Source organism: Poecilia mexicana, unplaced genomic scaffold, assembly GCF_051168715.1.
Source record: "Poecilia mexicana isolate PSO_F unplaced genomic scaffold, ASM5116871v1 scaffold_9, whole genome shotgun sequence".
In the NCBI taxonomy this organism is placed as follows: Eukaryota; Metazoa; Chordata; class Actinopteri; order Cyprinodontiformes; family Poeciliidae; genus Poecilia; species Poecilia mexicana.
The window spans coordinates 5,546,191-5,561,039 of record NW_028263378.1 but is presented as its reverse complement, the minus strand read 5'-3'; the positions used below and the strand labels follow the sequence as shown (position 1 = coordinate 5,561,039).

The window sequence follows — 14,849 nt, the reverse complement described above, 5'->3', positions numbered from 1 at the left end:
CAATCTGTTCCCTCACTAAATCTACAATCAAACTCTTATCCTCCTTCTCTGTTTGCACTTTTGCCACTCTTCACTTTGCAATGATCTTTTTGCAGTTTCTTCTTCTTCTTCTTGTTATTTTCTTTCTTTCATTTTTCCTGATACCAAACTCTACATTTAGTATCAAAATAACAGATTGGTGTTTGTTTCTCTGTCCTCATTTGCTTATAATTCAATCAGTGATGCTCTTCTGTCTCACCTGCTTATCTCCCCTCCTCACCTCGATGACAATCTCCCATCTGCATCTTCCCTGTGTTCAGTTGCTATGGACATGATGCATTTTCATTTTACTCGCCCTTTCATTTATCAAACATCTGTCACTTTTGACAAATGGATTTAAAAAAATGCTAATCTGCACTTACATTTTTTAAAATGTATATCATCACATTTTTTATGTTTTCACACATCTAGTTCCTTTTTGGCAATCTGTTTCCTACCATATGGACCCCTGATTAGACTCTCGCTGCTTCTCTTTGTCTACCTGCTCCCAGTCTCGGCGAGTTGAGGCCAATCCGAGGACGTCTGTGCTCGGCAGAAAAAGGATGATGTCATTTCTTTCAGCGCCGGCGGGCATCACCGGCGCTGTAGCGCTACAACAGTGCTGAGCTTTACGGGATGCAGCCTCATTTCAAAACAGACTGCTTCAATCACACAGAGCGACACACCGGAGGCGTAAACACCAAAACTTTAATCCACCTCACTGCTGAATGGGCCAAAATATTTTAACTGCTTTAGCAGATTTGGATAGTTTGTGTTTTTTTTTTTTGTTTTTTTTCAAAATTATACAAATGCAGACTTTTTTGTTCAATCTTGCATAAACATGTCTTTGTCTTTCTGACACTACAGACATAGCACGTCAACTAAGGCTGAAACAATTAATTGGATTAATTATGAGTAACTGATTACTGAAATAATATTTATCTAATTTAGTAACTGATTAATCGTTAACCGGACAATACAGACAAAAAGGGCATTTGCTGTATATTCAGAGCAGTAATTATGCCAAAACTATACAATATATATATATTTTTTTCATTTAAGACAATAATACCTTTGTCTGTAAATGTGTTTTAGCCAAATTTCCTCCTGTGGCATTGTTTTAGCTTCACTCAGTTCTGCTTTACTAAATGTAGCCAAGAAAATGTTTACTTTCTTATTTAAAAAAAAAAAAAAAAAAAAAAAATTATATATATATATATATATATATATATATATATATATATATACACATATTCGCATCTATGCGTTTCTATTGTATAAAAAAGCGTAGGTGGTTAAATGGAAAATGTGTAGAATGTGACATTTTTTTAACCAATTAATCGTCTGAATAATCGATTATTAAATGTCAACACAAAAGGTCTTCCTTTAAACCGTATCAGTTCAATGTCTCCGTTTTAGGAAAAATCTTTTCCTTTTATTGCAGTTACTTTGGTCTCAGTTCCCAAACTTTTCATGTAGGTGAATTCCTATCGATCCCAAAAGTAATGATGTCAAGTACAAACAAAGGTGAAATGCAAAGATAACAGTGCTTGGCAAACAAAACAATCAGTGCTTGGCCCAGGTCTGTTGTTGGCTTGTGGACTTTGGTCAAGGACAATCTGAGGACAGCGAACACACGCTGCCTTATTTTTCCATCAGATGTCTGATTTAAGACCGGACAGCAGAATTAAAACCGGTGGGTCAGGGATGGGGGAGCGCACACGATGTCACACATTTTCACACAACTATTACTATCTAGTTACTAGAGCTGGTTTCCATGACAACAGACAGGGAGGGTGAAGGAGAGAGAGAATGAAAGAGGGACATAGAAGGAAAGAAAGAGAGCACTCCCCCCTCCTCACACACCTTTATAACAGAATATTGAGTCACATCTGAGAATGATGCATTAACAAATGAAAGAGGGCAAGAAATGAGAAAAGTGGGGAGGGAGGTGATAATTTGAGGTGTTGTACAAGCGAAAAAAACAAACGGAGCAGATAAAGAAAGAAGCTAAACATGTGGAAGAAAAAAAGCACTCAAAGAAAAACCGATGGCTGAAAACGGAGTTATGACCCGATCCACTGCTTAAACATAAGATCGTTCAAGCATGTGTGGAGAAGTCACGCCCAGACAGCTGTTCGCCCCGCACATCCACAGACAGGTCTTAACAGAGACAAACAAAAGAATGCCCCTCTGTGCCTTGCTATGCAGCTGCAGCATACGCGCAACACTCTGAAATTTTGTCTTGTGGCAGAAAAAAAAAAGTCCCATTTATGTTTTTGTTTTCAAAGTAACCCAGCTTTCAAGGTGAACCCTCTAGAAATGATTGATTCTTAAACCCTGAGGCAAACAGAAAACTTTTGTGGAATCTCAGAAAAGAAAAGATAGAAAACATCTAAAAGTGGAAAGATTTTGATTTCTTCTTACAAGTGAAGCAGACTTAATGGTGGCAAAGCCAGCTCTGTTTTTATAGTTGGAGGCCTGGCTGCTTCTGTCAGAGGAGGCATGCCTTGGCTCCGGCCGGTGATCTCTGTGGATCCCATCATCCCAGTTATACTGATGGTCCTGTGAAAAAGCACAAAAAAATGAGACAAATTGCTTTCATCAACGTGTACTGCACCCAGAACTCAAAAACAGTGCTATTGCAGTATCCTGCAACATTTTCTTCCTTTTTTTGTCTAGGTGTAGACAGTAAGGAGAACCTCCACTGAAAACACATAGTCTCTACATCCACAGCTGGAAACTGCAATATTTAATGACAACAGTTAAGATTTTCATGTTTCTTGCATTTTGTTGTTATCAATCATTTTTATGTATAAATCTAAATAAGAATAAACATTTCAAATTGGTTGTTTCAAGCCCCAATTGCGGAAATCTCTCCCGTTGATTTTACACTGTGTCGATTCCTTTGCTTAATTTAAAACCGCAGCTGAAAACCTATTTGTACAGAAAGGATTTTTCTTCACTTTGATGCTATGTTTGATATGCATTTCTTATGCGTTTTATGAAACATAGTTGTGATTTTACTTGTAAAAGGTGCTATACAAACTAAATTTTACGTACCTGTTTGTAACTTCTGTGCTCTTTAAGAGTTTTCTATTGTTTTGCATATAGCAGTTATGAAAATGTTTATTAATTGTCAATATAATAATCTATCAAACAACATTAAGAGTTCCACTATAGATATCATGTGAATCCTCCAAGAGTTATATCCCTAAAAAAAGTATTTGGAACAAATAAAACCAAAGTAAAAGGTAAAAATCACCTTGATTACGCATGGTAATAGATTTATATTTTAAAGTAAAAAGTATGCAGTTGGATAAATTCAAATGTGTGATGTAAACAGATTAAATCCCTGCTGATTTCAATCAAACAACTTCCACATTTCAAAAGGAATCTTTGCCTAAGCTTATGAAACACGGTGAAATATTAACACCCCCGCTTTTTAAACTCGGTTTCACAGGGCCTGGGGACCGTGGAACCGAGTCGTGTGAGGAGCGAACTCCATCAACATCTGAAAAACAATGTGTGTCACTTTCAAGTCTTCTCCGCTCAGCTCCCTGAACTTACAACAACACGCTGGCTGTCTGCCCGTTAAGTGACAACCTTATTCATGTATCGTCTCACCACAAAAGAGAAACTGAAGGAGGAGAGTGACAGGAGTGACGGCCCTCTGCTTGGCGCTTTTTAAGAAACGGTGTGTATTCATTAAGAATGGCTGACATTGTGTTGACCTGTGTGAACTCTGGCAGCGTGCAAAAAGACTGCTGAATGGGGGTTAAAGCAGTGGATGTGCAGCTTACTGGAATGCACAGGCTTTGTTCTCTGAGTGTTAATGATGTCAGCGATGAAGTTGAAGAAATCGTAAACAGTGACTGTGTGTCGATGGTTGCCATGGTTTCGGGGGGAGGGGATTATGCATACTTGTGAAAAGATGTGAGAAACTAGAGGATGTAGAGAATCATTTCCTCTTTAATAAAAAAGTGCAAAGTTGTCATCTCAGAAAGGAAGTAATTTCATTACTAACATTTTTCATTTCAAACACTGATAAATGTGTTCTTTATTGCACTATATTATGAGAAACAAACTACTTGCGGTCAATTCAATGTTCTGCGTCTTTATGGTGACACACTACCATCATGTCTTCAGCGATTTTGAGAATTTTTCTTTTCTAGTCCCAAACACTCACAGACATCCTCTCGTCAGCCTTGACCTTTACCTTTTTGGTGTGTGCAGAGGACTCCAACGTGCTGCTGTAGTCCTGGGGGTGCATCATGGTCATGTCGGAGCAGCCGTCGTCCAGCACCTCCTGGATGCTGTTGACGCTGCTGCTCTGGCTACCGGTGCTGATTGAGGTGCTGGGGATGGAGTGGTTGCTGCCCAGACTGTTCATCTTGCAGCTTGGTGCCTCGCTGTCCTGCTGGGGCCACAAATGTTCAGAAACACACGCATGCACAAACAGACGTTGATGAGTGACATCGCTAAACCACGTTAATATCAACCCATTTAACTACTTTGTATGTGAAATAAATTAAGTTTCGCAGGTTTATTTTCCTATTTTCTTATTCAGATTAGAAGTCTGTGAAGTATGCAAATCATAGACAAAGATAATAAACTTCTGTTGTTGCTTTGCAATAACAGGAAAAGTCCCAAAATACCTCTGAAGTAAAAAAAAGTGTTCCAATTCCATTTGATTCTCGTTTAAAATATAGACTAAGATATTTTCTGAATGCCTCGATCAGCACAATCAATAGATTGGAGGAATCAAAAGGAATGTAAAAAGTAAAAATATTTTAGCTTGCAACTGTTCTATGCAAGTTATGAAACCCAACTACCTAATTGTTATTGATCTCTTTATCATCCACTTCTGAGCTTTTCTTTGTGTAGTTTCCACAGAGAGATTTGTTAATTTAAGAGATTACAAACTCATCTGAATGATCCATGTAACTCAGACAAAATACAGACACACACAAAATGTTTTGTGACTAAAAGCAAAGTTATTTATGTATAAATATTCTTTACTCTGATTGTATCTCAGTCACACTGCATCATTTCCTCAAATTTGATCCAGTTCTCCTCACCTCCTCCTCTTCTTGGCTTTCCCCCAGGGGCCCGTTGTGTTTCTCCTGATAGAGAATCTTCTTCATCTTACGGTACTGCAAGTTGTCCAGCTCCCGCACTGCATCCTTGGTCCTCTGGATGAGGTCAATGAGAATGCGCGGCGAGCGTTCCCGGCGCACAAACTCATGCTGCGCGTGGGAGAGCAGGAGTTAGTTGGTGAATTACTTGAACCGGACATCAACTTTGATCTTTAGATCTTCTTTCTTTAAATGTCTGAATAACCAACAAACTCGCCTGTCCATTTCTACATTTAGTTGATTTGTAGGTCAACTAAAAAACTATGAATCAAATTATTGGAAAATATTTAGTGAGAAATATATTTTTTATTACTTATAAGCAATAATCTGAAACAGTTATGTGAAGCTTTTCAAATGTTTCAGGATAAATGTTATATTTCTAATGTATTACTGTCTACCTGTGTATACTGTAAGATCAGTTACATACAGCAGCATAACCTTAAAACGTGTAGATAAACTCTTTAAAAAAAACAAACAAACAAAAAAACAAGTTCTACAGCTTTGGAAGAGCATGTCAAAGTGGAAGTAAGATTATAACTTGAATCACTTTGTTCTCTAGTTCAATGAGAAGGACAAGTGTTTCTATCACTAGAGGGCGCCTGTACGTTGCTTATCCTGGGAGTCTCAGCACCCCACATTCCCCACTAACCTCATTATATGAAATCCTAACAATATTTCCCTAAACATTGATTTTCATAAACACTCTTAAGCCTTTTTTATTTCAACTAAATTCTAAAATAATTTTGCCTTGCAGACAAGTTAATGACAACTGGTAAATTATGTCAAGTAAAACAGAAGTTGAATATCAAGCTTAGAAAGCTTTTGATTATAGTTGGGGTTTTTTGTTTGTTTTTGAAGAAATTACAGTCCAAGAGGTAAATAATTCTGAAACATTATGAGGTAGATAGTTTTGAATTTTGTTTAAAAATGGTGTGATATTTCTTACAACAGTTGTGCACGCTAGTAAATAAATACACAAGTTCTCAAAATATCTTTAGTCAATAAAAATGTATTTTCTTCAATGTTTCAATTTTTTTAAAATGTAGTTCTCACAAATTTGATGTCACATTCACAAGCTGTTTATGTAAAAACTAATCGAGGTGTAATGTGCTGCAGGCTGGGATGTTTTGCATGTATATTATTACGTGCATCTTCTGTGATTGATTGGCAATAGTAGGTGGATGAATGACAAAGAGGATTTGAGGTTTAATTTTTCTGTTGCACTATTTTTAGCACTTCACATTACAGTAACCAAAAAACAAGAATAAAAAAGGGAAAGGATTTCTACCTCCAACACAACCTCCCACCACACCACACATTCACAGATTCACAGATTGAGTCACTGTCATTCATGAAATATTGAACGCTTTAATGGATGAATTGTATATATACGCTACCAAAAAAAGTACAATTTTAGATCTATTTGTAGCCCTCCCTCTCCTTCTGCACGCCCTCCTCTCCATGTGACAGATGCTGGTGTAATGGGTTAGCCAGGACACAAGGGAGTGACATCACACTCTGGAAATAGCGATGCGTGATTGTCCCGTTTTTTGATGGACCTACAGTGTATCACAATGTGGGTGGTTGGCCGACCCTTCCCCACAAAACAGTTAAGACTCGGAACGATTATCACCAAAGAGTTCATGTGAGAAAAAGTGACAGCCCTCCTACAGCTCCTTCTCCAAATATAAAGGGGCTTGCTGTAAAGTGCCATCCTTAAAGATTTACCATGTTGAGCATCACATATTTATGAAGATAAAAGCATCCCGACTCTTTAGCTTTTTGATGTATCGTACAGGCTGACCAGTAATCATTTCAGTTTAAAAGAAATTATTTTTTAGTAATGTGGATGAACCTTTAGTGCCAAAATGCAAGTCTTAACCCAGTGCTAATGGTAATAGCTGTACAGCTTACCAGTTAATGCATTTTTCATCAACACAAAATGTTAAAATGTTTTACTTTGGACTTTGTATTTTTTTCCCTCTCTCTTTGATAACGACAGGATTGCTATGCTAAGCTACATCAGGTATGTACAGAAATATACATACATAAAACGTATGTAAAGACGACATCTCAGTTTTTATGGATTTATTTGAAATCCATAAGGATTGGAAATACAACCTACAATATTGTATTTCCTTCTAACAGAGAACTAGTGAGTAATATTTCCTAATTTATATAATTAATATCACTTGTAATAAGGAACATAGGGAGAGAATGCAATTAATCTGAAGCCAGAACATGTAGACCTAAGAGGCATGAGACTTCTGACCTGATTTTTCCTTTTAAAGAGCTTGGAGGAGAATATGCCAACGCATGAGTGTACTGTTAGAAGAACAGCTTGCACATTAATGTCTGAGAAGACGAAATATGTTATTAATAACTAAATAATACCTCACTCCTGCATGATTTTCACACTAAACCAAGCTGGAACAAAATCTATAAGACAATTCCTTAATGTTCTGATTTGCAATTAGGATTTAGTTAGGGATATAAGGAAGAGTAAAGTAGTGTCTAATAGGGCTTAAGGTTTTGACAACAGTTCACAGCTCCTGATGTGACTGCTACATAACCTCACACCATTCCTTCACCACCTGAAGCGATGGAGGTGTCGTAAGTCTGGGTACGGCTCTGTGCGGCTGAGCATGATCATCAAGAACATAAAGCTCTTAGCAGCCCAATAGGATTACCTGTTGGTCGCACAAACAAGATAAACTCTGCAACACAAAATCTCAACCAACCTTCATGATTTACCCAAAGATAGGCTCACTCTGCTTACACCAAATAAATAGAATAACCTGCAGATAAACTGTAAGCTTTATTAAATATTTCCTTTCATGGACAGTTTAGGTCTCTTTCTACACTCTTTTTCTTAGTACATAATGCTCCACATTAAAACAATTAAACCAGCTAAGAAAATTACAACATGCTTTGTTTTGGATACAATTTCAAACTTTTGAATGAAAAATTATTATGCAGCAATCTAGAAATCAATGATATGGTGCACAATCTTTAAGCTGCAACAAGGTGCTTAACATCTGAACTTATTATATTAGTCATACTTTAGTCCTTTAAATGTTAAGTCTATAAACACATACACATGTATATAAGTAGTTTTTTTCTTACGCATACTGATGAGTTCAGTTCAATTTATTTATATACCGCCTATTCACCGCAAATGCCATTTTGAGTTTCTTTACAAAAAAATGCAAAACAAGCAACCATATTTATACTTCTATCTAACTGGGGATTTTGTATTGACTTTCACTCATTTTAGTGCCTGTCTAATGTCTAGACATTTTCCCCAATCTTAACCATTACTAGTACTAACCAAAACTTAATTCACACCATACATCTAAACCTAACTAGTAGAACACATTCCAATTCAGAAAACACTGAGGATTTTCCACAAATGGTCTCCCTTTGTTGGTGAAAATGGTTATAATGGTCCTCTATACACACGCATATGCTTGAAATAGTATGCAGTCATGTCAAAGGAATGTATAGACAGCAAAGACATAAACCTCCTCTGAAAGACATGACTGCAAGGCATAAAAGAGGAAGCAAAGCTGACAAAAAAGGAAAAAGACGCAAAGAAATAACAAGCAACTCTCAGCAGGATGCCCTATTCCTGCACTTGAAGACATTGTGTGTGTGTGTGCTTGCGTATTGGGGAGCCGTGGGTGGATGGGAATGACTCATCCTCGGGGCTCAGGGACCTACTAAGGCAGGAAGTGAGGTCACAGTTGGCAGAGTAAGAGAGGAAGCCCACTCACTCGTAGCAGCTCCCCTGACGAGGGTCTGTCCTGAGGAATTTTCAGTAGGCAGAAGTCAACAAAGTTCCGGAAAGCATCCGACCTGCAAGGCAGGGACATAGGTCAATAATTCTCCTCACATCAAACATTAAAAACAGGGAATATTAAACAAAAATAGCAATGACAATAAACAAATATGTTATTCACTTGGACAAGAAGAAATACATGAGCCATATATATATTATATAAATATGTAGAGCAATGAAAATACAGGCCACTGGAGATGTGGAACTCTGATCTAAAAATATGCTTTAAAGCGCATTACAGAATAAAACATCATGGTAATGGGGTGTTGAGATAAAGTAGCCCCCGATGGCTGTGGGGATTTTAATGAAATTAATATGCAAATCCAGGGTCACAGACGGGTCAGAACATGCGCAAGCACAGCACTTTCCAACCGCCTCGCCTCCCTTTACCTAAACTTGTAGCGCTTTTCCCATCTGAGGCCAACACAGGTCCACAAGTACACGTGTGATGTGCCAATGTGTGCACACAGTGTGGCCTTGTGTTTTGGTACAGAACACTATTGAGCTAATGTCTCTACTGGTTTTATCTGGCTGGATGTTGCTAATGCCCTGGGCAGCTGGAGCTCCTCCAAAAATACCACAAACCATGTGCAGTCCCACACAATCAGTCACTTCAGCACGGCGCTGGAAACCAAAACTAATTTTACAACAGGTGTGAACGGCGAGTTCAGGAAAGAAAACTCTTTTTGAATCAAAATTGAATGAAAAGTAAAGGTATTTAGTTAAACTTAATCTTCAAAACAAAGATTACTTGCAGTTGCCCAAATTGCATAGTATTTGCAGAAAACATGAATAGATATTTATGTGTTGCTAAAATGTCCATTAAGCTGTTTATGCAGTGTTTATTCAGACTCCCTTGAACTTTGTGCCATGTTTCTTCCACAAACCTCTACGCGATTTACTCATTTGGATTCTTCTATCTTGGGTCAGTAACGAGCAGAACCACATTTTACTGCAGCAACACCTTCAAGTCTGTACAGGTATGTCTCTAAAATGTTTACTCATCCAGCTCAAACTAAGTGCGAGTGTCTTAACAGCAAATTTATAGTCTTAAAACAGATTCTCAATTAGACCTAGATTAGCATGCGACTAGCAGGGCGGAGTCGTGTGCACATGAAGTGCAACTGTGTTTGGTACAGTCTGATTAGCTTCAGCACCCTACATGCTTTCTTCCTCCACAGGTAAAACTATCTATTCCTCTATTTAGACTATAATGAGTAGATAACATGAAAATATGTTGTGAATTCTCTTTTGGTTTTCTCTGTATGTAAGGCAGGCAAACAATTCTGGCTCGACCCAGCCTGAATCTCAAGCCGGGTTCAGGTTGGCTCGGGGGGCTTCCCCTTCTTTAACATGTCTATGAGCCCTTGGGCAAGGCATTCAACTCAAAGTTTCCAACTGATATTGGTGCAGAAATGTGTGCGTATTTGTAAGACACACAAATTTGTTTGAGGTTTGTCATCAAACCACAAACATCTTTTGACGGCTTTATGTATAAAATGTTATTCTTCTAAAACTTTTCAATAAAAGCCAGATATATTAAGTAAATGACTAATAGCCAAATGTGAGTACGTCTGACTGCAACTGGGTAAATGGAGTGAATTTATATACTACTTTTCCAGGCATACCAGCCACTCAAAATACTTTACCACACCAGAGCCACATTCAGTCATTTGCACTCACTAACACAGACACATTATGAGCCTCACCCAGGGGCACACTGACATGTGACAGAAGGAAGCTGAAATTAAGCCCACAAGTTCAGGATTGTAAGATGCCTACTCTTTCCATTGTGCCAGTGTCACCTAATGACAGAATGTGGGCTTAATGTAAAGCATTTTGAGTGATCAGCTTTGAAAAGAACTATATAGAAGCAGTCCATTTAACATTTAATGATGACTTTACCCAGCGTGACACTTGGGTAGGTTTAAAGTTTTTCTGTTATCCAAATCTCAGATTTTAACTGACAGATGCTATCAAATGCTTCATCCCTGAGCTATCTGCTGTGGTCCTTGGTTTTCACAATGCTTCATGTTCGTTAATGTTCTCTAAAAAGCCTCTGAGGCCTTCATAAAATATGTTACGTCTTGTTTTTATTTGCATTTGTCCCCCAAGTACAAATTAACATCTCTTAATTTCTTCATTAAGGCACACATTTTAACATCATTCAATCACTTATATTATGGTACACTAAAAGTATTCTTAGTGACAAGGAACAATGTACAGCATGAACACACAAGGTTTCTTCATTTACAAGATGAATCAGGCATAAAAATGTCAAACAGTATGATAGCATCTGGTAGCACTGCAGGCTATAGCTAAAAAAACACAGAGCTTTTTCTCCCTGTGCTAGAAGAGATGGTATTGCACAGAGATAGCAAGAGGCTGTTTAAAAACTGTTGGTCTAAATTAAATCTCCAAGAAATAAATAAATAAAACTATTGATGTCTGGAAGGATTGTCCCAAGAGAATCTATTAACATTCACAGTCAGGAGCTGTGAGGTTCAAAGCTCCAGCAAAATGCATGAAGGGAGCCATTTTACTCAGTAAAACAGCAACTAATGTGTGCCTGGATGCACACTGTATTTAAACCAGACAAGAGAAAAGAAGTTCATTTAAACCACAGGAATATCTTTGAATAATCCAGCCTGCTTTGTAATGATGTTGCCTTTTATTATAGCCCCGTGGTCAGGATGTAAATAAACTGAATTTTATTGGTCAGGACCTCCTCCTTGCATTCAAAATAACTCGGAGAGTGACTTTGCACAAGGGTTGTCACAGGGCTCTAAAGCCACAGGGGAGTTTTAGTTTGACTGTGAAGTGCAAAAACTGTTTTTCACTTTTGCTTTATGTTTCCGTTTCAGCTGGTAAAATGAGATAATTGGTGGTGGAATAGAGACATTTGAAAATATTGTTTTTTTCCTTCATAGACAAAAATCTAGATGATAAGCCTTCCCTTTTTTGTCATTTTACATGAGAACTGCTCAGTTCACCATCTGACCACATGCCATGTGATAGACACAGCAAACCCAGTCCAAACAGAAAATATGTTTGTGTTGGAATATGAGGGAATTACTAAAACTCACCACTCATTTGACTGCAGCGTGGGAGAGTCGTTCTGTGCGATGTGATATAAGGCACTCATGGCATTCATGTTGAACAAGGGAGGTTTACGCTCCGCTAAAACAGGAACAGATGGGAGAGTGAAAGACACGTGGTTTTATTCTTGTGTCAAAGTTTTAAAAAGAACCTATCAGGATCACAAAGACTGAAAAACAAATGCAGATTCCCACTAATTGTTTTGCATAATAATTTATAATAATCTAGTCAAAGCTTTTATTTAAACCACTTGGAAGGTATTTGCTTACCCAGTTCAATGCAGGTGATCCCCAGCGACCAGATGTCCACTTTACCTTCATATTGACCCTCATCCATGGCTAAAATCACTTCTGGGGCCATCCTGTGGACAGAGATAGGCACATGCAAACACCCCCACAGATACACACAGATACTCTATTAAGTACGAGGGGGAGAAAAATCCATGAAAATGTTATAATCTGCTAAGCTTCTCAAAGCTTTTTAAGACTCTGGTGTGCTGTGATAGCAGCTCGGTTTTTGGAGTGTGTTCCTATAAACGAGTGTGTCACAGTTTTTGTGCATAAGACAACTTGTCCAGCTGTTTCAAAGCTGATTTCACTTACAATCAAATATGAACAATGTGTGATTTTCTTTTTTCATTTTAATGTGGGGAATAGATTAACATATTTTAGTTTACAGTTATTATTACATGTAAAAAAGATTCTGTGATTAATAACTTGAAATCCCATCTAGAGATTAAAAATGACAAAAACCGATAATGTGGCCTCAATTTACGGATTTGTTTCTTTACAAGCTGGATCCATGGCGACAAGAATGTCAGACAATTTTTCATGATCATGACAAAAATATATACATAGATATATTTACTAAGCAGTTTCAGCACCTGGAATTGTATATTAAATTTTAAATCTGTTTTTAATATTAAAAACTATTTTTTGAAATGTAATTGCGACATTCCAACTCATAAGAAATTAAAATGAAAAAAGAGAAAGATTGTATCCATTATCTTCATTGGAAAACAACCAAAAAAGTTATTGTTAGTCTTATAAAATTAAAGTCCTTTTTAAATAGAATCATGTTATATTGTCTATGTTGCGTTTTTCTCTTTCAAATGTTGTATTTGTGTCCGTGGTTAAAAGAGCTTTTCCAGGAAAACGTATGCTCGTAAAGTTTATTTGACTTCTTAGAAAATTACATTTTGTTGGGTTTTTTACCCTGTATACTGACCAGTAAGGTGTTCCAACAAAGGAGTTGGCAGGTGAGGCAATGGAGGCAGAGCCAAAGTCAGCCAGTTTGACTTGACCCAGCTCAGTCAGCAGGATATTACCAGCTTTCACATCTCTGGGTGAGGACATGGCATGAGGGAAGAGAGAAAAGGTGACATTATGTGGGTTAATCAAAAAGAGCAAACAAACAAACAAAACAAACCAGTTCCAGGTACAAATTTATTGATACCTTTCAGGGGGAAAAAAAAAAAAAATATATATATATATATATGAAAGTTATCTGACAATATCTTTGAAGATTGCACCATGAATTAACCTGTTCATAAAAAATAGATTTTCTTTAGAGAACACGAAAAGATATCTGGTATAATGTAATACTTATTTATTGTAAGTACAGAGAATAACAAGAACCCATATTTGTACAAACATGGAAAAAGTTTTCACATTATAAAGTGATACAGTTGTATTTTGTTTAGCTGGGGTGACAGCTTTATATTTCCACAAAGGTGAGTCAGTAAAGATAAACATCCTTATTGCACTTGTTCCTGACATGCTCACTTACAGATACAATATTCATCTCAGTCTGATATCATCTGACTAGTAAAAGAAAAGATTTACTTTAATTATCCCTGTACTTTTTTTGAGAATGATTGCAGACATGAGTGTTTTACAGCTTGATAACAAACCTTCAGCTTGTGTGGAAAAATAGGAGTGTCATTACTAACCTTACATTATTGGACTTATTCACTGAAGATTCCTAATGGAAAATGTTTTAAGCAAGCAAGTTAACTGACTCACCTGTGAATCATATTATGGGAATGTAGGTAAGCCAGTCCTAGCAAGGCACCGTGGGTAATGGCAGCAATTTCCATCTCTTGCAGTGGTTTCTTATGAACTTCAGAGAAAATACAGAAATTAAAGTTAAACAAATCTAATGACGTCACACAGAGAAAATGTTCCTTATGGGTGGTTAGTAAAAACAGCAAGATTAGGTGCCAATGTAAAAAATTCATTTAATTTTGATTGAGAAGTTTCATGATGGCTAAAGACTACTCTAAGGGAGACCAAATCTTTACTTGTTTGGAGATGGTTTGATTTGCAAGGGAACAAAGATCAAAAGCACAAAAAAACAACAAAATCCTCCTGTTTGAACCCTCTGTTCTTGAACCCAGGCTTGGGACAGTTACCAGCATGAAGGTAAGCCAAAGTTTCTTAAAAGTTATGTCTTCAAATCCACTAAACCTTAAATTTACCCCATGTTTAGGGCCTAAAATCTTGGTGACCAGAGGTTTTACTGGTTGCATGAACCTTATAGTAACACAGTGCTGCTCTTCCTATTACTGTGCTCTGCATGCTCATAAATCTTTCAGTCTTTTACATGACAAATTCAAGTGTTTGGAAAAAAGGCAGTTGCAAAAAACACATACTGTCATCATGTGGAAACGAACCATAGCGGTTAGTGGAAATGAGCAGTGTTACTATAGTCAGCACACTATGATCAGTGTCTGTTAGGAAACTAAAAGCAGG

The 14,849-nt window shown here is 37.3% G+C and overlaps 1 protein-coding gene across 4 annotated transcripts in view; it reads right to left on the bottom strand.

Annotated features, from left to right (window-relative positions):
- Positions 1–14,849, bottom strand: part of taok3a (TAO kinase 3a) — a 61,835-nt gene that overhangs the window by 11,541 nt on the left and 35,445 nt on the right. For 3 of the 4 annotated variants that reach the window (XM_014989787.2, XM_014989793.2, XM_014989792.2), the window contains exons 7-14: positions 14,121–14,217; positions 13,324–13,437; positions 12,366–12,457; positions 12,084–12,177; positions 8,933–9,014; positions 5,100–5,267; positions 4,238–4,438; positions 2,446–2,583 (exon numbers count right to left, since the gene is read on the bottom strand). In XM_014989787.2, the coding sequence (XP_014845273.2) occupies positions 2,446–2,583; positions 4,238–4,438; positions 5,100–5,267; positions 8,933–9,014; positions 12,084–12,177; positions 12,366–12,457; positions 13,324–13,437; positions 14,121–14,217 (986 nt within the window). The remainder of the gene's footprint in view (positions 1–2,445; positions 2,584–4,237; positions 4,439–5,099; positions 5,268–8,932; positions 9,015–12,083; positions 12,178–12,365; positions 12,458–13,323; positions 13,438–14,120; positions 14,218–14,849) is intronic. The other variant, XM_014989794.2, reaches the window with a different exon arrangement.